Source organism: Littorina saxatilis, unplaced genomic scaffold (genome assembly GCF_037325665.1).
Source record: "Littorina saxatilis isolate snail1 unplaced genomic scaffold, US_GU_Lsax_2.0 scaffold_725, whole genome shotgun sequence".
Taxonomy (NCBI): Eukaryota; Metazoa; Mollusca; class Gastropoda; order Littorinimorpha; family Littorinidae; genus Littorina; species Littorina saxatilis.
The window spans coordinates 15,001-42,033 of NW_027126489.1; the positions used below are offsets into that span (position 1 = coordinate 15,001).

General features: G+C 42.9%; 2 protein-coding genes across 2 annotated transcripts in view; both read left to right on the top strand.

The window, feature by feature from the left end:
- LOC138954926 (mucin-2-like) overlaps positions 1–16,388 on the top strand; it is a 17,123-nt gene extending 735 nt beyond the window's left edge. The window contains exons 2-5 of the mRNA XM_070326671.1: positions 6,185–9,559; positions 10,147–10,622; positions 12,453–12,659; positions 13,547–16,388. Coding sequence (XP_070182772.1) covers positions 6,185–9,559; positions 10,147–10,622; positions 12,453–12,659; positions 13,547–14,129 — 4,641 coding nt within the window. The 3' untranslated portion in view covers positions 14,130–16,388. The remainder of the gene's footprint in view (positions 1–6,184; positions 9,560–10,146; positions 10,623–12,452; positions 12,660–13,546) is intronic.
- A 7,429-nt stretch (positions 16,389–23,817) lies between these two features.
- LOC138954929 (uncharacterized) lies at positions 23,818–27,033 on the top strand. The gene is made up of 3 exons (XM_070326672.1): positions 23,818–23,891; positions 24,592–24,814; positions 26,125–27,033. The coding sequence occupies exons 1-3, from the start codon at positions 23,871–23,873 to the stop codon at positions 26,391–26,393; spliced, it is 513 nt and encodes a 170-aa protein (XP_070182773.1). The 5' UTR covers positions 23,818–23,870; the 3' UTR covers positions 26,394–27,033.

Sequence of the window (27,033 nt, forward strand, 5' to 3'; positions counted from 1 at the left end):
CCTCTATCTGTTCATATGTGAACAATATTGCGAGATATTGTTACATTTAGTCAAGTTATGACTAAATGTTTTAACATTGAGGGGGGAATCGAGACGAGGGTCGTGGTGTATGTGTGTGTGTGTGTATGTGTGTGTGTGTGTGTGTGTGTGTGTGTGTGTGTGTGTGTGTGTGTGTGTGTGTGTCTGTCTGTCTGTGTGTGTGTGTGTGTGTGGAGCGATTCAGACTAAACAACTGGGCCGATCTTTATAAAATTTGACATGAGAGTTCCTGGGAATGATATCCCCGGACGTTTTTTTCATTTTTTCAATAAATACCTTTGATGACGTCATGTCCGGCTTTTTGTAAAAGTTGAGGCGGCACTGTCACACCCTCATTTTTCAATCAAATTGATTGAAATTTTGGCAAAGCAATCTTCGACAAAGGCCGGACTTTGGTATTGCATTTGGGGCGGGGATGTAGCTCAGTCGGTAGCGCGCTGGATTTGTATCCAGTTGGCCGCTGTCAGCATGAGTTCGTCCCCACGTTCGGCGAGAGATTTATTTCTCAGAGTCAACTTTGTGTGCAGACTCTCCTCGGTGTCCGAACACCCCCGTGTGTACACGCAAGCACAAGACCAAGTGCGCACGAAAACGATCCTGTAATCCATGTCAGAGTTTGGTGGGTTATAGAAACACGAAAATACCCAGCATGCTTCCTCCGAAAACGGCGTATGGCTGCCTAAATGGCGGGGTAAAAAACGGTCATACACGTAAAATTCCACTCGTGCAAAAAACACGAGTGTACGTGGGAGTTTCAGCCCACGAACGCAGAAGAAGAATAAGAAGGTATTGCATTTCAGCTTGGTGGCTTAAGAACTAATGAATGAGTTTGGTCATTAAAAATCGGAAACTTTTAATTAAATTTTTCATCTTATTTTTCGTTATTTTCTGATTCCAAAAACATATACATATGTTATATTTGGATTACAAACAAGCTCTGAAAATTAAAAATATGAAAATTATTATTCAAATGATATTTCCGAAATCGATTTAAAAACAATTACATCGTATTCCTTGTTGGTTCCTGATTCCATAAACATATAAATATGATATGTTTGGATTAAAAACACGCTCAGAAAGTTAAAACGAAGAGAGGTACAGAAAAGCGTGCTATGCAGCACAGCGCAACCACCCCCGCGCTAAACAGGCTCGTTAATTTCACTGCCTTTTCCATGAGCGGCAGACTACGGTCATTGTGAAAAAATGCAGTGCGTTCAGTTTCATTCTGTGAGTTCCACAACTTGACTAAATGTAGTAATTTCGCCTTACGCGACTTGTTTTTTTCTCGTTTAAGTGACACTTTAGTTAGCGGTTTTTATAACACGGATTTCAAATTATGGTTTCTGTTGTAGAATATAATGTGAATGAATAAAGGCAATCAACTTCTCTTTGTGTGTGGTGACACTTTTGTATTTCTATTATAGCTTTTGAAATCCATTTTTTTCCTGAATTATTGTATGTAGCGTGCATTACAGAAATAAGTTGTCTTCTTATTCATTTAATTTAGATGTCAACAATATCGCCAGGCATTGACTTTCATCATTATAGTGTCACTTTAGTATTTTTAGATTGCCTTTGACCTGCAGTTTCTGTTTGCGTGAAATAGGTACACATTTAATATCTTAACAGTGAATCGCAAAACAGGCAGAGACACTTTGAAGTTCGTTAAGTTTAATAGTGGGACGAACGCTCTAATCATTCGCCGTTAACGCGTTAATGGCGGAATACATATTTTAAGGAATACAGTGAAACCCGGCTATATTGAAGAAGGCTATATTGAAATCCCGGCTATATTGAAGAATTTTTCAGGTCCCGGCTGAAGCTCTACTTTTTCTTTGTTAAAAAATGTTGGCTACATTGAAGTCGGCTATATTGAAATCCCGGCTATATTGAAACAAAAATTCAGCCCACGGGACGTTTTTACCTGGCTATATTAAATGTTAGCTCCAAAGATTTATTTAACTTTTTATTTTTAAGAACAATGACTGCGCGGGCGCCGAATTATATGACACGCCTCTGTCAGCGCAATCAGTTGAGGAAGGAGAGAGGCCAGATCAGCATCAACTTTCGAGTCAGGAGGTCTCTGATAACAATTACAGTCTAACAATGCTGCGGGCCTCTGACAGCTACGCCATGTAGTCTTGTGCGTAGATCTCCCCGACTTAATTTCTCTTCATGCGAGTAGTTTCCATTTGTACAGTAGCAAAAATGGCTGCAAAACAAACAAGTCGCGTAAGGCGAAATAACAACATTTAGTCAAGCAGCTGTCGAACTCACAGAATGAAACTGAACGCACTGCATTTGTTTCACAATGACCGTAGTCCGCCGCTCGTACAAAAGGCAGTGAAATTAACGAGCCTGTTTAGCGCGGTAGTGGTTGGGCTGTGCTGCAAAGCACGCTTTTCTGTACCTCTCTTCGCTTTAACTTTCTGAGCGTGTTTTTAATCCAAACATATCATATCTATATACTTTTGGAATCAGGAACCGACAAGGAATAAGATGAAATTGTTTTTAAATCGATTTCGGAAATCTAATTTTAATCTTAATTTTTGTTATTTTCAGAGCTTGTTTTTAATCCGAATATAACATATTTATATGTTTTTGGAATCAGAAAATGATGAAGACTAAGATAAACGTAAATTTGGATCATTTTATAAAAAAATAATTTTAATTACAATTTTTAATGACCAAACTCATTAATGAATTGTTAAGTCTGTAAGCTGAAATGCAATTCCATAGGCCGCGAATAGTCGAAGATTGCTTGACCAAAAGTTCAATCAATTTGATTGAAAAATGAGGGTGTGACAGTGCCGCCTCAACTTTTACAAAAAGCCGGATATGACGTCATCAAAGACATTTATCCAAAAAAAGAAAAAAACGTCCAGGGATATCATACCCAGGAACTCTCATGTCAAATTTCATAAAGATCGGTCCAGTAATTCACTTTGAATCGCTCTACACACACACACGCACAGACAGACAGACACACACACACACACACCACGACCCTCGTCTCGATTCCCCCTCTATGTTAAAACATTTAGTCAAAACTTGACTACATGTAAAAAGGGCGAGTCTGACAATTAAAAGAAAAATCGAGCTTATTCAGAAGCTGGAAACTGGCTGCAAAAAAAGAAAGGAATCCAGAAGTAGCTGAGGAATATGGAATGTGTGTTTGTGTGTGTAAGGGAGGGGGGCCGTGCGTGTGTGTGAGTGTGTGTGTGTGCAGACTGAAAAAGCAAGGAGGCTCGAAGAACAACAGCCAACAGGTGAAAGATTAATGGGAATATATCTCACATCAAACGCAATGTGTGGACACGGAAATAAGAACGTATAGTGGAAAAAAGTTCGGTTATATTGAATTTCTGAAGGAACGAGGGAAATTCAATATAACCGAGAATTGCCTATATTGAAGTTCCGGCTATATTGAAGGTCTTCCCGGGTCCCGTGCCACTTCAATATAGCCGGGTTTCACTGTATATAAATGTGAATGAGCTAGCTACTTAAACTGCTTTAACATTTTAGACATCACGTTTCTTTTCTTGACCTAATTTACACACACACACACACACACAAACACACACACACACACACGCACACACACACGCACGCACGCACACACGCACACGCACACACGCACGCACGCACGCACGCACACACGCACACGCACACACGCACGTACGCACGCACACACGCACGCACGCAAACACACACACATTCACACGCACGCACGAACGCACGCACACACACAAACACACACACACACACACACACACACACACACACACACACACACACACACACACACACACACACACACAAACCCCCGAGTTGGTACTCACCCCTTCGGCAACAGTAAAAACTTTAAAATTAACAAGGCGTGGTAAACGAGCAAGCTTAATCTTCATAAAATAGAGAAGCGTATATAAATAGATAAGTAAACCTGACTGTAGGCTACAAAGCAAGAAAAGAAACAGAGCAAAATGTTCTCTCTCTTGCATACCCTCAACTTAGTTTTGTTTAGGCAAAAAAAAAGAGGTCTGTTTACGGTAACATAGGCCAAAAAAATAGGGTCGGTAGGTCGGGATATTTTTTTTTCTCCAAAAAACCATATTTTTACGTCGTTATTTTTTTTCTTCCCAAATGCCAAACAAAATCGCGCGAAAAACATAGGGTCGGTCGGGTTACCGTAAACAGACTATTTTTTTTTTGCCTTACCTCATTCCGCCCTGTCCACCCCGTTGACTGTCATTTTCACGCACGCACATCATTCAGCAAGCATGCACTCGGCAGCCGCGTCTTTTCAGAGCGGCAACACAAGTTTAAAGGCACAGTCCTTCCCCTGCAAACGATTCGACTCACCATCTAAAAAAACCAAAAAATAGAGAATGGTTCTTGTCCTAAAGGCTAAATATTTCGCCTCTTAAGGACTAGATATGGGTTATACATCACCATCTCAGACCAACCTGACCAGGCTTTTAAATGTGATAAGACACATTCCAGAAATCAAAATATGTGTTTCTCTCATGAAAACACAGCTTACTATGAACACATGTCATCTTTAATTTAATTGTTAGGCTGTCCTTACTTGGTTTCAACTCCCCTTCCCTTCACCACCCACCCCACCCCCAATTCCTCCCTCCCTCCCCGTGAAAATGTTCGGCGAATATGCCGAAAATACAGCTAAGCTTTTGACCTGTTTTGCTATTTTGCCGACTGCCGACGCACGTCCACAATTCTGACAATATATTTATTCAGCCATATATTATTTTGCCAAACCCTGCTGACAAGCTGACCACGATCATTCCTATGGCGTGACACGACGTGGACAGTAAAGGGTCAGCAGCAAAGAGCAACTGCGCTATAAGGTTTGACATTGACGCACGATGCTTCAAAGGCAAGGTCTGTCCCGTGTAGACAACTGGACTCACCATCGCAAATCTATCCTGGCTTTACAAGGCCAACCAAAAATATATGTTGGTTTAGGGTAACCCGACCGACCCTATTTTTTCCCGCCGACCCTACAACGTTTTTGTCATTTCTCAAAAAACAAAAAAAACAAAAAAAAAACAAAAAAATAACCACTAACCTTTAGCACATATTGCGAACCATATACCGAGACTAAAAAAACAAAACAAAAATAAAGCCGACCTACCGACCCTATTTACACCCCCGGTATAGGGGTGTGTATAGGTTTCACTCGATGTGTTTGTTTGTGTGTTTGTTTGTGTTCGCATATAGATCTCAAGAATGAACGGACCGATCGTCACCAAACTTGGTGAACAGGTTCTATACATTCCTGAGACGGTCCTTACAAAAATTGGGACCAGTCAAACACACGGTTAGGGAGTTATTGGTGGATTAAAATTATACAACGACTTATAGAGGCACACCCCCGTTGGTCAAAGGGAAATAACCATTCTCACTGCCACCAACTGAGAAGGTTATTTCCCTTTATAGGGGGTGTTTTTCCTATCGGAGGAATTTCTTGTTTTTTATTGGTCACGTTACCATAAACCAACATATATTTTTGCTTGGCCCAATGGGATTAAACGATAGGCCTACCTCTTCTTGTAGGACACTCGCTGCTTTTTGTTCAGGGGGGGACAATTGTGAGAGATTAATATCGTGAATGACACCAGTGTCAAACTGTACAATGATTCATCAAACAATTCCCGCTCCGCACACAATGCGAAAATGGAAAGTCTCCAAGGGGAAGCATGCTCTTATTCCACGAAATAACCAGAATATATCTATGGGGATTAAATGAACCGCCTACGAGGCAATTAACTTTAATTGAAAGTTCTTCTCGAGTACATACGATTCAGCACACAATCTCTGATGTGTCCAGCCGTTTGCACGGGAGACGGCCATACTTTCACTTCGACATAAACCAAAAACCAACAGCCTGGATGCAGAATGGTACCTTTCGTTTGAAAGAAATTATTTCTTTAAAGACATGAATGTCAATTTCAGACCCCCCCCCCCAATTCTAGCTCAGCACAGGTAGTAGCAAGGCTGTCGATTTGTGAAAGTTGTCCAAGAAGAAGATTCTTCAAATCTCACATAAACGCCGAGTCAGGTCTATGGTGATTTATAAAACGGTCCACATGGTATTTCTAAAATGTGCAGTCTTTTTTTCCAGACAACGGCCTTCACAGCTGCGCCACGTACAACTTCCCCTTTCCTGTCCACTACTCCTTTAGTTCTCGGGTCTCCGAACACCAACCCGACCACAATTGAAAGCAACACAACTTTGCCAACGTTTGGAGGTACCACAATTAAAAGCAACACAACTTTGCCAACGCTTGCAGGTACCACCATTAAAAGCAACACAACTTTGTCAACGCTTGCAGGTACCACAATTGAAAGCAACACAATTTTGCCAACGCTTGCAGGTACCACCATTGAAAGCAACACAACTTTGCCAACGCTTGCAGGTACCACCATTGAAAGCAACACAACTTTGCCAACGCTTGCAGGTACCACAATTGAAAGTAACACAAATATGCCAACGGTTGGAAGTACGACAATGAACGAGTGGCCGGCGTTTGAAGGTACGACATTGAGCGATAGGCCGGTGTTTGGAGGTACAGCAATGGACAGCAATAAGAACTCGCCCACTTTTGCAGGTACCACGATGGACAGCAGCAATACCTGGTCCACGATTTCAGGTACCACACTTGAAAGCAAGAAAAATATGCCAACAGCTGGAGGTACAACATTGAGCGATTGGCCGGTGTTTGGAGGTATAGCAATGGACAGCAATATGAACTCGTCCACGTTTGGAGGTAACGCAATTAACAGCAACAAAGAGTTGTCCACCATTTTAAGCGATTCCACAATGCACCCCGACCCCCACAATACTGAAAAGAACTTGGGACACGACGGTAAAACAGGATCTGAATTCGACTCAGTGGGGCAAGGAAACACCCTCTGGCCCATGTCATCTTCGTCGTCGTTTTCAACAAATCCTCTCCAGGCAGCAGGAAATGCCTGGGCGCCGTTAGCAACTGAACATCCACACGGCATGACCTCGGTAACGCCCTCAGCGCCGGAGACCAACGTCGGTCCCGACGCCCCAGTGTCTTCCAACTCACAGCAAGCTGGCGGTGAAAACAACGTGAATCCAGGTCTTAATCTTCCCAGCAAGCCCTTTGTTAACGATTCAGGATTCTTGCCTTCAACCGCCTTTCCTGTTCATGGCTCAGGGTTCGGGTCCTCGGCTCAGTCCGCCTTTCAAGGCCTTGGCCTTGGGTCGCCCACCACGTCCATGACTAATGACTCCAACGACACTCTGGGGCAATATGCAACAACAGCAATGACGCACTCAGGCAACGATTCATCGAGCATTGTAGGCTCCTGGCAGGACTGGTTGCCGGGTTCTGCCCACAAGGAGGACGGAGACACCACACTGACAAACAGCAGCGGCGATACCACGCAGACGGTAGTGATGTCCCCAGCCGGGAATCCTCCCCCGTCAATCGATCCTCTTTTCATGGGCACAACGGCAAAGATGACGTCACCGTCCTCCAGTTTATCAGGAGGGTCGTTTTCTATCGACTCCACAGGCTTCTCTAACCAAGGCCCCGACGTGACGTCTCAGGACAGCATGGTGAGCGGTGCGGGGAGTGCCGCAGTGGTGAACGCAACCTATGCACCAGCAACTCCTCGCACAGTAACGGCGTCCATGTCCGACAGGGTGAACACCACCTCATCACGAGGCATCCTGTCGGCGTGGCTCGGTCGGACCTCGGACCAGGCCGGACAAACAACAACCTCGATCGACACTGCTGATCCAGGATGGGGAAATGTTAGTTCTGTAGAGAAGCCGAGTTCTTCATCGAGGCTAGTTGAAGCACAAACCACCCCTGCCTTGACCAGTGCGGCTTCGTCTAACGCTAACACAGCCGATCCGGTTGTCCCGACAACTGGGTACTATGCTGACACAAGCAGTCTGCTCTCGCCAGTGTCTGAAACTTATGCTGAGACGATCACTCAGAGTGTTTCAGCTGCGGATGCCTATGCTGAAACAAGCACTGTATCCCTTTCAGCGACTGAAACTTACCGTGAAACAGCCACTCTGTTCCCTTCATCTGCGCAAGATAACAGTGAACTAATGAACACTGCGTTCTCTTCAGCATCCAGAATGTTCGTGGAAGCAACCACACCACTGTTTACAGCAACCGATACTTACGCTGAGACAGCCACCCCACTTTTGTCAACAGCTACCCAACTTTCTTCGACAGCTACCCCACTCTCGTCGACAGCTACTCCACTTTTGTCGACAGCTACCCAACTTTCTTCGACAGCTACCCCACTCTCGTCGACAGCTACTCCACTTTTGTCGACAGCTACCCCACTCTCGTCGACAGCTACCCCACTTTTGTCGACAGCTACCCCACTCTCGTCGACAGCTACCCCACTCTCGTCGACAGCTACCCCACTTTTGTCGACAGCTACCCCACTCTCGTCGACAGCTACCCCACTCTCGTCGACAGCTACCCCGCTTATGTCGACAGCTACCCCACTCTCGTCGACAGCTACCCCACTCTCGTCGACAGCTACCCCACTTTTGTCGACAGCTACCCCACTCTCGTCGACAGCTACCCCACTCTCGTCGACAGCTACCCCACTTTTGTCGACAGCTACCCCACTCTCGTCGACAGCTACCCCACTCTCGTCGATAGCTACCCCACTCTCGTCGACAGCTACCCCACTCTCGTCGACAGCTACCCCACTCTTGTCAACACCCACCCCACTCTCGTCGACAGCTACCCCACTCTTGTCAACACCCACCCCACTCTCGTCGACAGCTGCCCCACTCTTGTCAACACCCACCCCACTCTCCTCGACAGCCACCCCACTTTTGTCAACAGCTACCCAACTTTCTTCGACAGCTACCCCACTCTCGTCGACAGCTACCCCACTCTCGTCGACAGCTACCCCACTCTTGTCAACACCCACCCCACTCTTGTCGACAGCTACCCCACTCTTGCCAACACCCACCCCACTCTTGTCGACAGCTACCCCACTCTTGTCAACACCCACCCCACTCTCCTCGACAGCTACCCCACTCTTGTCGACAGCTACCCCACTCTCGTCGACAGCTACCCCACTCTCCTCGACAGCTATCCCACTCTCGTCGACAGCTACTCCACTTTTGTCGACAGCTACCCCACTCTTGTCAACACCCACCCCACTCTCGTCAACAGCTACCCCACTCTTGCAAACGTCCATCCCACTCTCTGTAACAGCCTCAGCAATTGACACTCAAACGACCGCTGTGGACTTTTCGCCGACTGCAGTTCGAGACGTTTTGACGACGCTCTTCTCTGACCTGACCGCGATCGTGAAAGGCTCTACGGATTCCACGACTGCCCCTTCTGTTTCCACATCTTCAGGTACTGATGCTGACGGGGGGATGTCCTTGACGCCTGGAAGTACACCTGGGGGAGGTAGTACGGTGACCACCGACTCTGGAGTTTTAACGGGAGAAGGAACGACTCAGTTGACGAAGGTAAATCCTGTGGTTTTTCTGTTGTTGTTGTCTGTTGCAGCAATTGATTTGTTTGGTGTTGTTGTTGGTGTTGTATTTGTATTTGTAGCTGTTGTTGTTGTGGTGTTGTTTTTTGTTATGTTGTTGTTGTTTTCCTGTGGTTTTGTTATTGTTATTGCTATTGTTATTGTCTGTTGTAATTATTGATCGACTGATTGATTCTTCTTTTGTCGTCGTGTCATCCACATTGTTATTGAAATGTGTTGTTGTTGTTGTTGTTGTTGTTGTTGTTGTTGTTGTTGTTGTTGTTGTTGTTGTTATTGAAATGTGTTGTTGTTGTTGTTGTTGTTATTGAAATGTGTTGTTGTTGTTGTTGTTATTGAAATGTGTTGTTGTTGTTGTTGTTGTTGTTGTTGTTGTTGTTGTTGTTGTTATTTAAATCTTCGTCTTCGTCGTCGTCTTCGTCGTTAATTTTAGTCTGCAAGTATGTTTTGCTGCTAGAACAACACTTTGCCACGTAATATAAGCGTCCACTTTAGTTACTTTTTTATTACTGTATCATTATACAGTTTAGTAAAATCTAACACATGTTTTGTGTGAATGTACAGGAAAAGGATGGCACGAACAAGACATACACTATCACAACACCGACAACCGCTCCATCAACGGACACAACGACAACCTCCATCGCCACCCCATCAACGGAAGCAAACACCACCACAGACACAACCACCACCTATACACCATCAACGAATGACACATCATCACTACCACCAACGTCAACGCCTTTCTATCGAACTATCATCGTCGAGAGACTTACAACGACGACACCTGTAACACCTCAAGATGCATCACTGTCCACAGACACTACAACAGCGACAACAGAATTTATCCATACAACATCGTCGACAGCATCTACGCCGCCGCCGCCGACGACGACAACAGCGGGGACGGGGACGGTTCCAAAACGACCAGGGACTGTGATCATGGTAATGACACGTCCGTTTCGGTTCTACAACGGCTACCTCAATCCGCAGAGGACTGCACAAGGGAGAGCAGCTTTTGCGAGGAACCTCTTGTTCAGGTTTGAGATTATTGCTCCCCTATAAACAACACAGCGAATCAGTTGATTGCAGCGTGTTGTACAGTGGTAAACACCTTTTTAAGACCTCCAAAACATCTGCGAAAGTCAGTTCTTAATGGAGGGAGTGTGAAGAACAGAACATTCGAAAGTGCAGGGTATGAAAAAGGGGAAAGGTCTTAAATTGGGGGGGGGGGGGGGGGGGGGTGTCCCAAAAGGGGTTCCACTGTTTGCACTATATTGCACGGGGCAGTAGAACAGTTGTTTGCACTATATTGCACGGGGCAGTAGAACAGTTGTTTGCACTATATTGCACGGGGCAGTAGAACAGTTGGTAGTTTTGATCATAAGCACACGACGCTGGGTGGAGGGTGTGGGTGAGAATTAAGGGACGGGTGGGAGTTGAACCTTCTTTTCCCTTCTTCGCGGTGGGAGGGGAGGGGAGGGGGGGGGGGGCTGAGAGGAGTTGGGGTGGGGAGGTGGGAGGGGGGGTGAGCTTTTTTCTTGCCTACTTATATTGTAAAAGTAAGCAAGAGGAAAGCTCAAACGCCCTTCTCCCCCCCTGCCCCCCCCCCCCCCCCCCCACAGCACTCCAATACGTGCTTTTACTTTTTTCTGTCTCTGCATGCGTGCGTTCTTTAATCTGTAAGGCAGTTATTCGGTCAGTTGGTCAGTCAGTCAGTCATTTTTAAAAATTTTTTTTTTTACCTCAGTTGCATGCAGGTTTGCTACTACAATTATTTTTTTTTATTTTTTTTTATTTTTTCTTTTTTTCGTGTGTGGCTTGGAGCAAACCTTCTTCATAGGTCTTTTCTTTTCTCAGTCAAATGTGTACATTTTTTAAATCAACAAACTTTGTAAACTAATATGTTTAAGTCAATAAATAAAAATAATCATAACATAAATTTATTCCTAATGTTCAGCTCAGTTTCCAATAATACACCCAAATCTAACTTTTTCCCATATTTAAATTTTCCAATGGTCATTTTGGTGATTAAAATACAATAATTCACAAAATAAATATAATCATTTTTCAAACTTTCCCTAAAATAACCCAAAAATACATTTTCTTCATTCAAAATAATGGCAACATGTATTTTCTTATAAACAAAATCTTTACATATTTTCTGTCAGTCAGTCAGTTGGTTGGTCAGTCAGTTGGTCAGTCGGCGCTCGTTTACTAAGAATCTAACCTTGTATCAAATTCAAGTAAGTAAATCACTAAATAGGTCTGTCGGTCAGTCAATCTCAGTCAGTCACGTGCATGCCTCGTCGTGTCGATAACCAAAGTCATTGAATAAAAGAAACAGCACTAACATTACGTCAGTTAGACAGCCATATCATCTTATTCATTTATTTGCGAAAACAAATTCTGCAGTTCTTGCTAAAGTACGGCACAGTTTTCGGCATCTGAGAACAGAAGGGGAGTTAAGCGCTCCAAATGCATACGACATACGTGCAACAAGAGTAAGTGAGAGTTAGTCGGAACCAGTCTCCCGCCGGCACCTGAGAAAATAACAAGCATTTAAATGATCAGGCGACTACCATACTCACATGACATATCCCTTTTACCTTTTAGTTTTCACCAGTTTGAACGAGTTTTCGGTGTTTCGCCAACTGTCGAGACCCAAAGAAATTTTTTCGCGCGACCCCAGACTTTTTTTTGGCATTTGGGGGAAAAAAAAAAAAAATTCAAAATAACGTAAACATATGGTTTTTGGAGAAAAAAAAAAAAAAAAATCCCGACCTACCGACCCTATTTTTTGGGCCTATGTTACCGTAAACAGACCTTTTTTTTTTGGCCTAATGTATTCATTCCATTGTTGTTTCTAGGTTTATGTATGGAAGACGAATTCCACCCGGCTTGACGAGGCTGGTCTACGTCCTGAGAAAAGAGCAAGAAGCGAAGAAACGACAGCAGATTCCGGCGAAGACAACAACAAAAAGACCCACAACAACAACAAGACGAATAACAACTACTACCCCATCCGTATGGCAAGGGGAGGATACAAGACAAAGTCACTTTCCAGGCAGTTTCAGGTATGTGTAAGTGTGTGTGCGTGAGTGTGTGTGTGTGTGTGTGTGTGTGTGTGTGTGTGTGTGTGTGTGTGCGTGTGTGTATGTGTGTATGTGTGTGTGCGTGTGCGTGTGTGTGTGTTTGTGTGTGTGTGTGTGTGTGTGTGTCACGGTGTGTGTGTGTGTGTGTGTGTGTGTGTGTGTGTGTGTTGTACGCATTCTAGTTTGTACATACAGACATAGACACAGACAGACGGACAGACGGACAGACAGACAGACACCCACACACACACACACACACACACACACACACACACACACACACACACACACACACACACACACGTACACAGAGACACAGACACAGACACACACAGACACAGACACACACACACACACACACGTACACACACACACACACACACACACACACACACACACACACACACACATTAATGACTCCAACGACACTCTGGGGCAAGATGCAACAACAGCAGTGCCGCACTCAGGCAACGATTCATCGAGCATTGTAGGCTCCTGGCAGGACTGGTTTGACACTCAAAACACACACACACACACATACACACACACACACGCGCGCGCACACACACACACACAGATACACACACACACACACACACACACACACACACACACACACACACACACACACACACACACACGTTTTCCACTTCACTCACAGTAACATTGATAATTGAATACTTCTTATTACATTGACCCCGAAGTCATCTATAATCAATTCTATTTTATATATAGTTAATATATGTGTTATACTCGTATATATGTGACTGTATCGTTTTGTTTTGTCATAATTAAACGTTCCCATATCATACCTTACTTGTTTTATTTTATTTTAATTATTCCATTCCATTTGCATCCCAACACAACAGGGGTAACGGCCACTTTCTTCGTGGACTTCCCCCAGGACTTGCCAAGAAGTTGCCACCTCAGGACAGACAAGAATCAAAACCAACAAGTACCGCATCGCAGTCAAACCAAGGCAGTAGAAGCAACTCCAACGGTGCCGGCGGGTACAGCATCAGGCGAATGCCACTAGACCCAGTCGAACGACAGGCCTTCCTTCAAGCCCTTTTCGCGCAGAGGTCTAAAGGTCGCGGTAGACCTTCAGCGCCGAGGACTAAAACTACTACGACAACAACAACGACTACGACTTCGACTAGGCCTCCGACTGTAGTAGTAACAACGATAAGATCTTTTCTGCAGCGACCGGAAGCGGTGGAAGAACCTCGCTTTCAGACACCGGATGTGACGCAACGACCTCGTTATCAGCAACCGGAAGTGACGCAAAGTGTTCTGCCGAGCGGTCCGGTTACGGCGGAGTCTGCCAGACGACGGTTTTACCTGACGAACTTTGGAAGACTGAACCCGTGGACAGCGAGAGATCATTTCTCAAGACTCGTTCGCAAGATGCAGCGCGGGATTTTGCACCTCAGAAAAAGTAGCGGGAAGTAGGTGCAAAGATCTACCAAAACTCGCAAATTCGAAGGAAGCAGCACGGGATTTTTGACCTGAGGAGATGTATTGAGAATTATGCGCAAAGATAATTTCTCAAGACTCGTCAGTACGATGCAGAGCGGGATTTTGTATAATTCTGGGGAACAGTATTTAGAATTAAGTGCAAAAATCATTTCATAAGGCTCGCTCATATACGACATGCAGCATGAGATTTTTTTTCCAGATGACAAGTATTGATCCTTTCTCAAGGCACGCAAGTTTGAAAGATGGAATGCGTGATTTTGGACGTACAGAGAAGAGTGGGGAATAAGGAACAAATATCATTTCTCAAAGACTCTTTCCAACGACGCAGCGCGTAATTTGGAAGTGCGGAAATCTATAGAGAATTTGGTGCGGAAAGCATTCTCAAGACTCGTTCGAATGGTGCAGCGCCTGATTTTTAAACCTGAGGAGACATGGAGAATTCAGTGCAAAGATTCTTTCTCAAGACTCGCAAGATCGAAGGAAGCGGTGAGGGATTTGGGAAAAGAATCGCACGTTTTCAGAAAAAATATGACATTACCAGAGAAACCATGGAAGACTGAATCCATGGACGACGAGAGATCACTTCCCAAGACTCGTTCAAACGGTACGTGTAGGGCGGGATTTTGAACCTGTAGTGTGTGTGTGCAAAGATCTGTTTTCCAGACTCGTTCGAACCATGCAACGCAGGTTTTCGGACAGGCGCAGAAGGTTGGGGAACTGGTTGAAAATATCATTTCTCAAGGCTCCTTCGAACGTTAAATGAGTTCGTCGAAATTTGGATTTGTGGAGATTGGTGCAAAGTGTTGTGTCGATCTTTGAGTTTTGCTTGCAATGTGTCTTTCTGTGCTTGTGTCTGGGCTAAGCCTGGGTCGTTCTGTGTTCCTGACTGGCATCTTTGTTGAGTCCCACATGCCACCTCTTTGTTGCTTTGTCGTCCTCTCGTCTCTGTGTCTTTAAATCTTTTGTTAGACGTGTTGCTACGTGTGTGTGTGTGCGTGTTTCATCGTGTGTGTGTGTGTCACTGTGTGTGTGTGTGTGTGTGTGTGTGTGTGTGTGTGTGTGTGTGTGTGTGTCACTGTGTGTGTGTGTGTGTGTGTGTGTCACTGTGTGTGTGTGTGTGTGTGTGTGTAGAGCTCTGGCAGTTTGCAGAACATCTTTACATACCATGTGATGCATGGCTTGCTTATACTGTCTTTAAGGCCTCAACAATGCGTTGACTCTAGTTCCTTCAGGGTGTGGGGGGAGCCTGAAAATAAGGTTAACTTTGCAGATTTTTTGAAAAGGAAATCTTTCAAAATAAGGAGGGGAGTTAAATGGCAGTTCTGAAAGTGTGTGTGTGTGTGTGTGTGTGTGTGTGTGTGTGTGTTGTGGTTGTGTGTGTGTGTGGGTGTGTGTGTGTGTGTGTGTGGGGGGGGCCCGGTAGCTCAGTTGGTAGGTAGAGCACTGGACTTGTGATCGGAAGGTCGCAGGTTCGATTTCGGGCCGGGACGGACACGGGTCAACTTTATGTGCAGACCCAGAGACGGAAGCCATGTCCCACCCCCGTGTCATCACAATGGCACGTAAAAGACCTTGGTCATTCTGCCATAAGTGCAGGTGGCTGAATACACCTACACACGCAGACACCTGGGTAGCGCGACTCCGTTGCTGCTAGCTTTCCACTGGGAGGAAGCGACCCGAATTTCCCAGCGATGGGACAATAAAGTAATGAAAATGAAAAAAAAACCAAAAAACTTCCATGCCACTTAGTGGGTGTTTTTTTTAATGTACGTCTGTGGACAGTTTATGATTGTGTCAATGTCAGTGTCTCTCTGTTCTTCGCAGTCGTAAAGATGACTCAGTGACCCACTTTTACTACTGTATGAATAGCCGTCACACGAAGTCCCAGCTCAGAATAAGTGGATTAAACATGCAGTCAGTGCTAGACTGTTCTTGTTCACCTGTCTGTCTGTCTGCCGTCTTTTGATCTAGACCCCTGTATCATATTGTCTACATCTGTATGTATTGTGTATTATTGTGGCACATTTTAACTCGATCTACTTCGTTGCACAGTCATATTCTAGCTCAGAGGAATGTTTTCAGGACAACTTCTATTGAGTTTTATAGCGCAGAGATATCATATCGGACATTAACTCAATATGAGCACGGCCGTTTTGCATGGCTTGAACTATCCTTCTCCTTTCGTATCCGTTCAGCCCCCACCCCCTCTCCGCCCCGTCCCTCCCTGCTCCCCTCCCCCCCTCCCCCCCCCCCATTTTCTTTGACCTCCGGCACTCATCACTCCTCGTACTAATTCACATGATTTGTAATAGTTATTTGACTGAAAGGTGAACGCCCCTTAACTGCCAGTGTATTTTGTCTTATTTATTTTGTAAATACAATTGCAAGAAAAACAAAGCCGTTTATTTGCTGTTTGTGTGTGGGTGTGTCGGTGTGTGTGTGCGTGTGTGTGTATATATATATATATATATATGTGTGTGTGTGTGTGTGTGTGTGTGTGTGTGTGTGTGTGTGTGTGTGTGTGTGTGTGTGTGTTATTTTTGCGTATTAGTGTGTGTGTGTGTGCGCGCGTGTGTATGTGTGTTATTTTAGCGTGAGTTATTTGGGTGTATTAGTGTGTGTGTTGGTGTGTGTATGTGTGTGTGTGTGTGTGTGTGTGTGTGTGTGTGTGTGTGTTTGTTCAGATGAGGCAAGAAGAAAGAGGGAGCTAGAGGCGTTAGCTAGATGTTCCAATCGTTGCCTACCGGATAAAAACGACCAAGCAAACAACAACACCAACAAGCACTTACTTAATTAATTTTTTATTTTTAACATTTCATTTTAATACCCGCCTGACAGACTTGCAAAAGTGCGGTTTCGGAGAGTCACATCAGGATCTTTGTAGACATGTTTCACAAAGTGATTGATCCCTCTCACTCAAGATTTGCTTTGTTGTTCTAGGTGGATATTATTTTATCACTGTTTTATTATTTTTTTATTTTTTTAATGTTGCCCGCAACTGTTACATTCTTTGGCTGTAAAGTTCACATCTCCCCTTCTTCTTTTTGAAGAATTACGGTCGATAACTATTGTCTTGTCTGCAGAAGAACTCTTACAAACATGGTTGTGTCCCTTATACTACACTTCAGTTGAAGCGTTGTCAAAGCTGGTAATTCAAAGCTGGTATTATTTTTCCTTGTTGACGTTTCTGTAACGAGTACTTTACCTTTGGCAGCGAACAAAACAGTTATCCGTAGAACAGGACATTCTGCAAAGACGCTTAGCACATTAAATAACAATTTGCCTGTACAGAAAGAACGTTATCTTAACATCCCGAGGTCAGAAAGAACTTGCACCAAATGTGTATTACAAGACATAGGTGATGAATTCCATTATTTATTTGTCTGTGATTTTTTCAAAGAAGAAAGAGTTGAGTTGTTACCACCTTACTATTGGAAAAAACATAATGCACTTAAATTTAAAAAGTTGTTTGCTACTAAGAAAAAGAAATTGCTAAAGAATATCTTGGACTTTATTAATAGAATTTGTAACAGTTTTTCATAATTTAAATTTTTTTTTATTATATCAGTGTATATTATGATTGTGATGATTGTATTTATTGTTCAAAATGCCCCCAGGGGTTATGGACTAATAAAAACTTGAACTTGAGCTTCCGGTGGATTGGCCACACACTCCGCAAGACGACAACCAGCATCACGCGACAGGCCCTCACATGGAACCCGCAGGGCAAGAGGAGACGAGGCCGGCCGAGAAACACCTGTCGTCGTGACTTGGAGGCAGAGGTGAAACACATCGGCTACACCTGGAGACAACTGGAGGGATTGGCCCAGGATCGGAGTGCCTGGCGAGCTCTTGTTGGCGGCCTATGCCCCGGACGGGTTCAAAGGCATAAATGATGATGATGATGATTATTTTACCTGTGATTGTTTGTTTGATTTTACAATGTTATTTAGCAGGGTCGTGCTACATTACCTACAAATGAAGTTGCTCTTTACACGTCTATTCTTTAAGGCATCAGGGTGTCCAGTATTTTGTCGCAAATAAAATATGACCAGAAACTTTATGACTGGTCTAGTCTTATACTGTAACAAGTAGGTGATCTCCCTTACCCCGTACGTCACTTGAAAATGAAGTTGAGGCTCTTCAATGCGGATATTATTCACCACTGTTGTTGTTGTTTTTACATTTTACATTGCTATTTAGTGTTATGTTGACGAGCGCCAAAGTTCTCCTTTTCATACTTATTTGATGGTGTTTTTTAAAAAATATTTTTAAACTTACCAGGATCTTTTCTTTTTTTTCAAACCAGGATCTTGGCGTGTTTTTGTTCCCTTGTCCATTATATCAATTGACTGATTTGGCGTGGTGCTCTTGTCGTTACGAAGTAGGTGATCTCCCTTGATCTGTACTTAAAACCCGAGCGTTCATTTTGATAGCTGTCTGATTTAGAGTTTGCATTGTTGGAAATGTTTATAATATCATTTTTACGGTTGTAAACTTAACCGTTACGTTGATATTTTTTCGGATGAGACGAAAAACCGAGGTCCCGTGTACACTACATTGGGGTGTGCACGTTAAAGATCCCACGATTGACAAAAGGGTCTTTCCTGGCAAAATTGTATAGACATAAAATAAAAAAATGTCCACCAAATACCCGTGTGACTTGGAATAATAGGCCGTGAAAAGTATATACTCGCCTAACACGCTTGAGATTTACTGGCCGATGTGAATGCGTGATATATTGTGTAAAAAATTCCATCTCACACGGCATATTGTAAACGCCATGAGCCTCCCCTCTGGGAGGGTATGTGCGTAGAAATACTCACTAAATAAAAAAATATTTTTTTTTTTTAGAGTTTGCATTGACTATTCTGTCAACCTCGTAAAATAAAGTTCAATTCAATTCCATTCTATTCCATTCGATTCAATTCAATGGAATTTAGTTCAATTTAATTTATGAAGAATTCTTTCAATTGTGCTTGAAGTTTTTGAAGTGTAATTTTAATAGCAGTTTTTCTGTCACATACACATACTCAGAAGAATAGAAAAGAACAGCCAGAAATAAAAGATAGAGTGAGAAAAGGTAAAGAAAAGAACAGAACCAATATAACAATAACAACAACGACGACGACGACGACGACGACGACGACGACGACAACAAAACACAGAATAAGCAGAATATATCGCATCAGTGTGAGCATTCGCAGAAGAAATTTGTTGTTTGGAAAATATTGTCACTGCGCGCTTGTTCTTTTTTCTTTGTTGTTGTTCTGTTCTTGTTGTTATAGTTGTTTTATTATGACTAGTGTCTCTGGGTTTGAACAGTTTTCGAGAAAAAAAAGAAAGTTGGTCCTTTTCTAGCGGGGTAAGAGATCTTTATCTCATTCGTCTAGTGCCATGCTGAGTTTTAAAGTCGGTTATCTCCCTTCGACAGAGGGTTTCTTTACAAATGTACAAAGTTGTTTTCAAAGACTTTTGGACTTTGTCTCAACAGTTCGTATTGTCATATAAATCAATTTGCCGTCTTCAATTAATTTCAAAATTACCAAAGAATGATCGCAATCCCCGAGAGTAAGTACAATGGAGCAATTTCACTTTGAGAGAGATCTCCTTGAAGTCATTGACTGAGTTTGTTCTTCGTCCTTTTAACCGAAAGTAATAGTTTCCGGCACTGTAGTCGTTTCTCGTAAGCTGACGAGCAAGGTTTCAAGGAATCTTTTTTGTGTAGACGAGCGATGTTTTAGTAGCGTGAATGGCCATTATTTAAATTGAAGACATGTTATTTGCTAAGTTGAGCATTACGCTCTTCAGGGAAAAATCGTTTTTTCAAAATGATGTTATTGCAGGGAATTGACTTGGTATATTGACACATTTTTATTCGATTCCAGTTTGATAACGGCCTATCTGGTTCTTGCACTTTTTGACTCAATGCAGAATATAAGTGTGGGTATATTTGAGATGAACGATGTTTTTCTAGAATTGAGATTCCCACCCCCCCTCCCCCCCTCCCCCCCTCCCCCCCAAAAAAACCACTGGTCAAAAATCGTGTCTTAAATGTAATCAACTAAGGCGACAATTAATGTAATATGAAAGACAGATGCTCAATCGATTCCCCTGGGGTGCGGCTGGGGCAGGGAGGGAGTGAGGGAGGGAGGGAGGGAGGGAGGGGGGGAGGAGGGAGGGAGTGTTGAACGTTCTTTGAAAGTTCTTTGTCACTTTGAGTCCCCCCTCCCCCCAAAAAAACAACAACAACAGACAGACAGACAGACAGACAGACAGACAGACAGACAGATAGACAGACAGACAGACAGACAGACAGACAAACTAACTAAAACAAACTCTACAATCATCACTGATCGTCGCAAACAACTAATGACATTTTCAGACGCCGCAAATGGAAACACTTCCAACATTGCACCATTATCATCTGAATTGCTCTACAGCTCTGCAGTTCTGCTGCTGTGGTTTTGAAAAAAACAAACATTCTTACACGCATACAATGTTGCATGAAAGACAAAACAAAAAAAATACCCATGCAGTTTTTGAGTTGAAGCAATATTGACTGCAGAGTGCTTACGGCAAGCAGGAAGAACGTGCTCTCATTGGACACTTTATTAAATACGGATTTCCAACACTTAGAGTTGAAGAAGATTGTTTCCCTTTTTCTTCTTCTTCATTTTCTTTACTTTATCATCCATTCTATTGCTGAGAAATTCGGGTCGCTTCCGACCAGGTAAAAAGATAGCAGCATCAAGTGTCGCAATCCCCAGGTGTGTGCGTGTTTAGTACAGTAGGTGACACGAGGGTGGGGCATGGATACCGTCTATGAGTCTGCACTTAAAATTGACCCGTTTTCCGTCCCAGTCTGACTTGGAACCCGCGACCAGAGGGTCGCCTGTCCATATAGCTACTATCAACTGAGCTACCAGGCCCCACAGGAAGCGTGAATTGAAACTAAAGGAAATCACTTCGGAAATAAGTAATTTGGAGGTCTGGGAAACATGCTTTGAAACTATATCACATGCATTTCCAGTACTTCGATTTCAAGTAGTGTAAAGTAGCATAACATAAAATTGCGAAGCGTGCATTGGAACTAGAGGAAATCACTTGCGAAATACTTAATTTCGCAGTCTGGAAAAAAACTCCGCTTTGAAACTAGAGGAAATCGTGGTTTTAAATCAAACCTTGTCCGGTAATGAACTCTTATAGAAACACGAAAATACCCAGCATGCCTCCCCCGAAATCGGCGTATGCTGCCTGAATGGCGGGGTAAAAACGGTCATACACGTACAAATCTACTCGTGCTAAAAAGATGAGTGAACGTGGGAGTCTAAGCCCATGAACAAAGAAGAAGGAGAAGAAGAAGAACTCTCGAAACGGAGTCTCCTTTCCTTGTTTTACAGCATCTTACGAAATAACAGGCATGTAATTCAAAAACACATATATCCGAAAGACTTCCAATATTACAGTCCATGATAATTTGACTTGCTAGTGGAGGATTTGGCAAAACGGAGCACTTCAAACTTGGGTTATCAATATTCCTTTAAAAATCTTCTTATTCACACCATGCACAATCCTTCATAGGCGGCATAGATGGCTGTTATAGAATAGCTAATGTGCTGTTGAATTTCTGTTATTATTGGCAGAAAAACGTGATGCAGCTCAACAAACAAACAAACAAGCAAACAAACAAACAAACGGACGAACAAACGAACAAACAAACGAACGAACAAACAAACAAACAAACAAACAAACAAGCAAACAAACAAACAAACAAACAAACAAACAAACAAACAAACAAGCAAACAAACAAACAAACAAACAAGCAAACAAACAAACAAACAAACAAACAAACTAACAAAAAAACAAAAAAACAAAGAAGAAACGAACGAACAAACACAAAAACAAGACACAAACCAATGCCACACACACTAACACAAACACATAAACACACACATTTATAAGTAAACAAAAGCAAAAAACAAAGACACAAAACCCACAAAGAAATGTCGACGGTCGGTCTCATGGTTATAGTCTAATATTATTGTTTACATCTACATGTAGAATCATCATTTTTGTTAACTGTACAGATCATTACTCTTTTTGGGCAAGCTGTAAGGGTGTGTTCTGATTATTAGATTAAGAACTATTTTGGGATGTCGGAAGTCACTCGATCTTACAACGAATGTCTTAGTATATTTGAAGGTGCGTTTTTCGTTAGGATGCAAAACTAAATTACTCTTTATCGATCCCTCGCTTTAAAATCATGTGTGGGTGTGTGTGCGTGTGTGTGTGCTGTGTGTGTGTGTGTGTGTGTGTGTGAACAGTGTTTATTTTAAGTCCAGCTCATAAAATAATTATCTTCCATTACTTTAACTACCAAACTTTCTTACATTTTTGTCGTCATATTCTGACTTAGCTGAGCAAACTTGTACTCAACATCATAAATAACTGGTTCCGATGCAAGCTCAAATTTACTGTGTGCATCAACAAAGCAAGTTTCGGATAGACACCTACAGTAGTCTTTTCGCACCCACCTACAGTTTCGGTCCACCCTGATCCAAATAATGGAACGAATTGTCTAAAAATAGTAACACGCACCCGATAACACACAGAGTCGGGAATTTCCGATTGTTTTGCGTGTTCCATGGAGTGTGATTTTCTCCTGCATTTAATGAAATGTATACAAATGCAATTGCATCTTTTTGATTTATCATTCTTGATTGGATTTGTTTTGGTCAAGAAAAATCTAGCTGTTGTTTTCTTCGAAGTCGGTCATAATTAATCTACCTTTTAAGAATGCTGACACGCACGCACGCACACACGCACGCACTGTGACGCACGCACGCACAAACACACACACACACACACACACACACACACACACACACACACACACACACACACACACAAACACACACATACAAACACACACACAGTGACACACACACACACACACACACATACACACACACACACACCTACACACACACACACACACACACACTGACATATACACACACACAGACTGGCCGACAGACAGACAAATTCAGACTCACGATGGTTGAGAGAGAGAGAGAGAGAGAGAGAGAGAGAGAGAGAGAGAGAGAGAGAGAGAGAGAGAGAGAGAGAGAGAGAGAGAGAGAGAGAGAGAGAGAGAGAGGGCAGACAAACACACAGAGAGACCAGGTGCTTAAGCGCACCTGCAATAACAGTGCAGATAGCAATAACAGATCTAGGCTTTCATCTTTGTTCAGTGACATACGCACATCCAGTGAGACAGATGACCAGGAAGAAGCGCACTCGTTTTTGTCATTATTTAATTTTTAATTTCAAATTACTAATAATGTTAAATGGACTGTTTTTGATAACACGATAAGACAACTCAAGATTGTGTCTGATTCTGTATGAGCCAAAGTTTACTCATACTCTCTTTTTGTTTTTGTGTACAACCACCCGCACGAAAACCCGCTCCACCCGACTCGGGTGAATTTTCCCTGTGGGAAAACAGGAGTCGCGGACGTTTGCTGTCATAAGGTTACTGCTATAACTGACTTTGCTGAGTAAAAGTCCAGAAATACTTAAATCGTAGTCATAGAAGCAGGATATTCGATATATCATATAAAAGATCACAGACCTCTGTATGCAGTGCATTTGCTGGGACGTTTAATTGTCCAAGTTCTTACCTGCTATAAGCAAGCTGAAATCGTCGCCATGAAATTTGACATCATTTTGGTATGTTCTGTTTCATTCGTTCATTGTTGCTGCTTGTTTTTGTGGTGTTTTTTTTTTTTTTTTTGGGGGGGGGGGGGGTTGCTTGCTTGCTTGATTGCTTGATTGATTGATTCATTCATTTATTGATTCATTGACTGATTGATTCATTGATTTTGTGTGCTTTCGTGCGTTCAGTGAGTGAGTTAGTCATTCACTTAAATACTCCCTTCTATCTTTCTTCCTTTCCTTCCGTCTGTCTTTCTGTCTTTCTTTCTGTCTTTCTCTTCTTTCTAATTTCTTTCAGTCTTTCTTTCTTTCTTTCTTTTTCTTTCTTTCTTTCCTTTTCTCTTTTTTTCTTTCCTTCGTTCAAAATGTCTTCCTTCATTTTTTTCCGCTCGTGGTACCTAGTTAATCGTGTATACTAGGTAATGGTATTGATTTATCAAAGAGCTTTACAAAAATGTGGTGTTGTTAAAATTCATTTATTTGCATTGTTCGGGGTTTTTGATCTTCCGTTTTCGACCTCTTTTTCCCAGTTAGACTGAAATACAATATTTTACTGAACGTAAACGAACCATACGCATAGAAAACGGCACACCTTCTTCAACATAACTACCACACAACAGCAACACTTCATCTACAAAGTCGTAATGATTTTTATACTTGTCTCTCAAAGGCACCAGACAGTAAAATAATAAACAACTGCCATTTCCTCACATAGCTCTCCACGGGTTCAATACTTCTTGCAATGACGTCAGAGGTGGATATGACGTCATCGATCAACATGAATGACGAAACTGTGCTGCTGGACCGGACACACCGACAGTCCAAAGGAAGCGCGCTCAACCTCAGCGACGTGCACGTTAAAACTCGTGAGAGGAAGGTCAACTGGTCCGGGATGGCCTACTGTCCTAAGCACGTGGAGCCACGAAAAGGTTCCAAGGGTGAGTGCTTGCTGGCTACTTTGGCTTTTTACATTTAGTCAAGTTTTGACTAAATGTTTTAACGTAGAGGGGGGAATCGAGACGAGGGTCGTGGTGTATGTGCGTGTGTGTGTGTGTGTGTGTGTGTGTGTGTGTGTCTGTGTGTGTGTGTGTGTGTGTGTGTGTAGAGCGATTCAGACTAAACTACTGGACCGATCTTTATGAAATTTGACATGAGAGTTCCTGGGTATGAAATCCCCGAACGTTTTTTTCATTTTTTTGATGACGTCATATTCGGCTTTTCGTGAAAGTTGAGGCGGCACTGTCACGCCCTCATTTTTCAACCAAATTGGTTGAAATTTTGGTCGGGTAATGTTCGACGAAGCCCGGACTTCGGTATTGCATTTCAGCGTGGTGGCTTAAAAATTAATTAATGACTTTGGTCATTAAAAATCTGAAAATTGTAAAAAAAATATGTTTTTTATAAAACGATCCAAATTTACGTTTATCTTATTCTCCATCATTTGCTGATTCCAAAAACATATAAATATGTTATATTCGGATTAAAAACAAGCTCTGAAAATTAAATATATAAAAATTATTATCAAAATTAAATTTTCCAAATCAATTTAAAAACACTTTCATCTTATTCCTTGTCGGTTCCTGATTCCAAAAAAATATAGATATGATATGTTTGGATTAAAAACACGCTCAGAAAGTTAAAACGAAGAGAGGTACAGAAAAGCGTGCTATCCTTCCCAGCGCAACTACTACCCCGCTCTTCTTGTCAATTTCACTGCCTATGCCGTGAGCGGTGGACTGACGATGCTACGAGTATACGGTCTTGCTGCGTTGCATTGCGTTCAGTTTCATTCTGTGAGTTCGACAGCTACTTGACTAAATGTTGTATTTTCGCCTTACGCGACCTGTTGTTTTTGGTGACAACGACAGTGTCCAAAACTGACACATGCATTTGTTTTATACCGAGTACTTAATGTTGAACATATCTCCCTCCCCTTAAGGAATGTAAATAATCGTGAAACTTTACTCTTTTTAAGAGAGAGAGAGAGAGAGAGAGAGAGAGAGAGAGAGAGAGAGAGAGAGAGAGAGAGAGAGAGAGAGAGAGACACACACACACACACACACACACACACAGACAGTCAGAAGAGACATAGAGACAGAGAGAAAGACAGGGAGACAGAGAGAGGGAGAGAAGGGATACAGATACAGCCAAGACAGAGCGAGAGGGAAGAAGGCAGACATTGTAAAGAATTAAAAACAAAATGCATTGAATATAATCAATTAGTAACTTTTTTTTCATCTCCAAGCAGACACGATGGATGACGTCATCCCCAACATTTCCACGTGCCCCTGGATGCTGCAGCTGAACTATGACCCTGAACGTGAACCTTCAACTCTCATGACGGCTGTTTGCACGTGCACACATTGCCTGGACTCCAACCCTGGAAACCGATGCGTGCCTGTGCATTACTTCAGAAACGTGACCTACTTTCCAGGCACGGAAAGGGAGGTCACCAAACTCTACCGCGTTGTCGTCGGTTGCACGTGTCAGAGATATCCAAAACATTCCACTCAGTAAAGAAATGTGACCTACTTTTCAGACAACGAGAAAGAGGTCACAAAACTATATCGTAGACAGACTTCACATACCAATGGTAGTCAAAAGCACTTAGATATGGTAGTTTCCACGATGTTAATTTTTTTCTCATAAAATTATGGGGGTCCCTCTGTTTCTTGCTCTTTTTTAACTTCAAAATTAACCTTCATTCAAGGGACACTAACTCCTGTGTAATCAGTTCCGAACAATGTCTGAGATCGGGCCAGGCTTTTCAGGGGCGGATTAGGGGGGTGGTTACAGGGGCTCCGGACCCCCCCCCCCCCCCCTCGGCTGTAAAAAAACAAAACAAAAAAAACCACCCAATTGTTTGTGAATTTAGTTGTTGTTGCTGTCTGTAAAGCCGGGGGAAGTGTTAATTGTTTAATCACTATCATTTTTTTGTACAGTTTTAACTGCCACTCCTATGCGACATGTCTTTCTTCTAACCATCTATATATATATATACGACTTGTGTCTGTGTGTGTCTGTGTGTTCGCGATGCACGCCCAAGGTTCTCGATGGATCTGTTTCAAATTTGGTGGCCATATTCAGGTACATCCCGGACACAACCTGCTCGATGAGATATTTCAACACGTGCTCTCAGCGCGCAGCGCTGAACCGA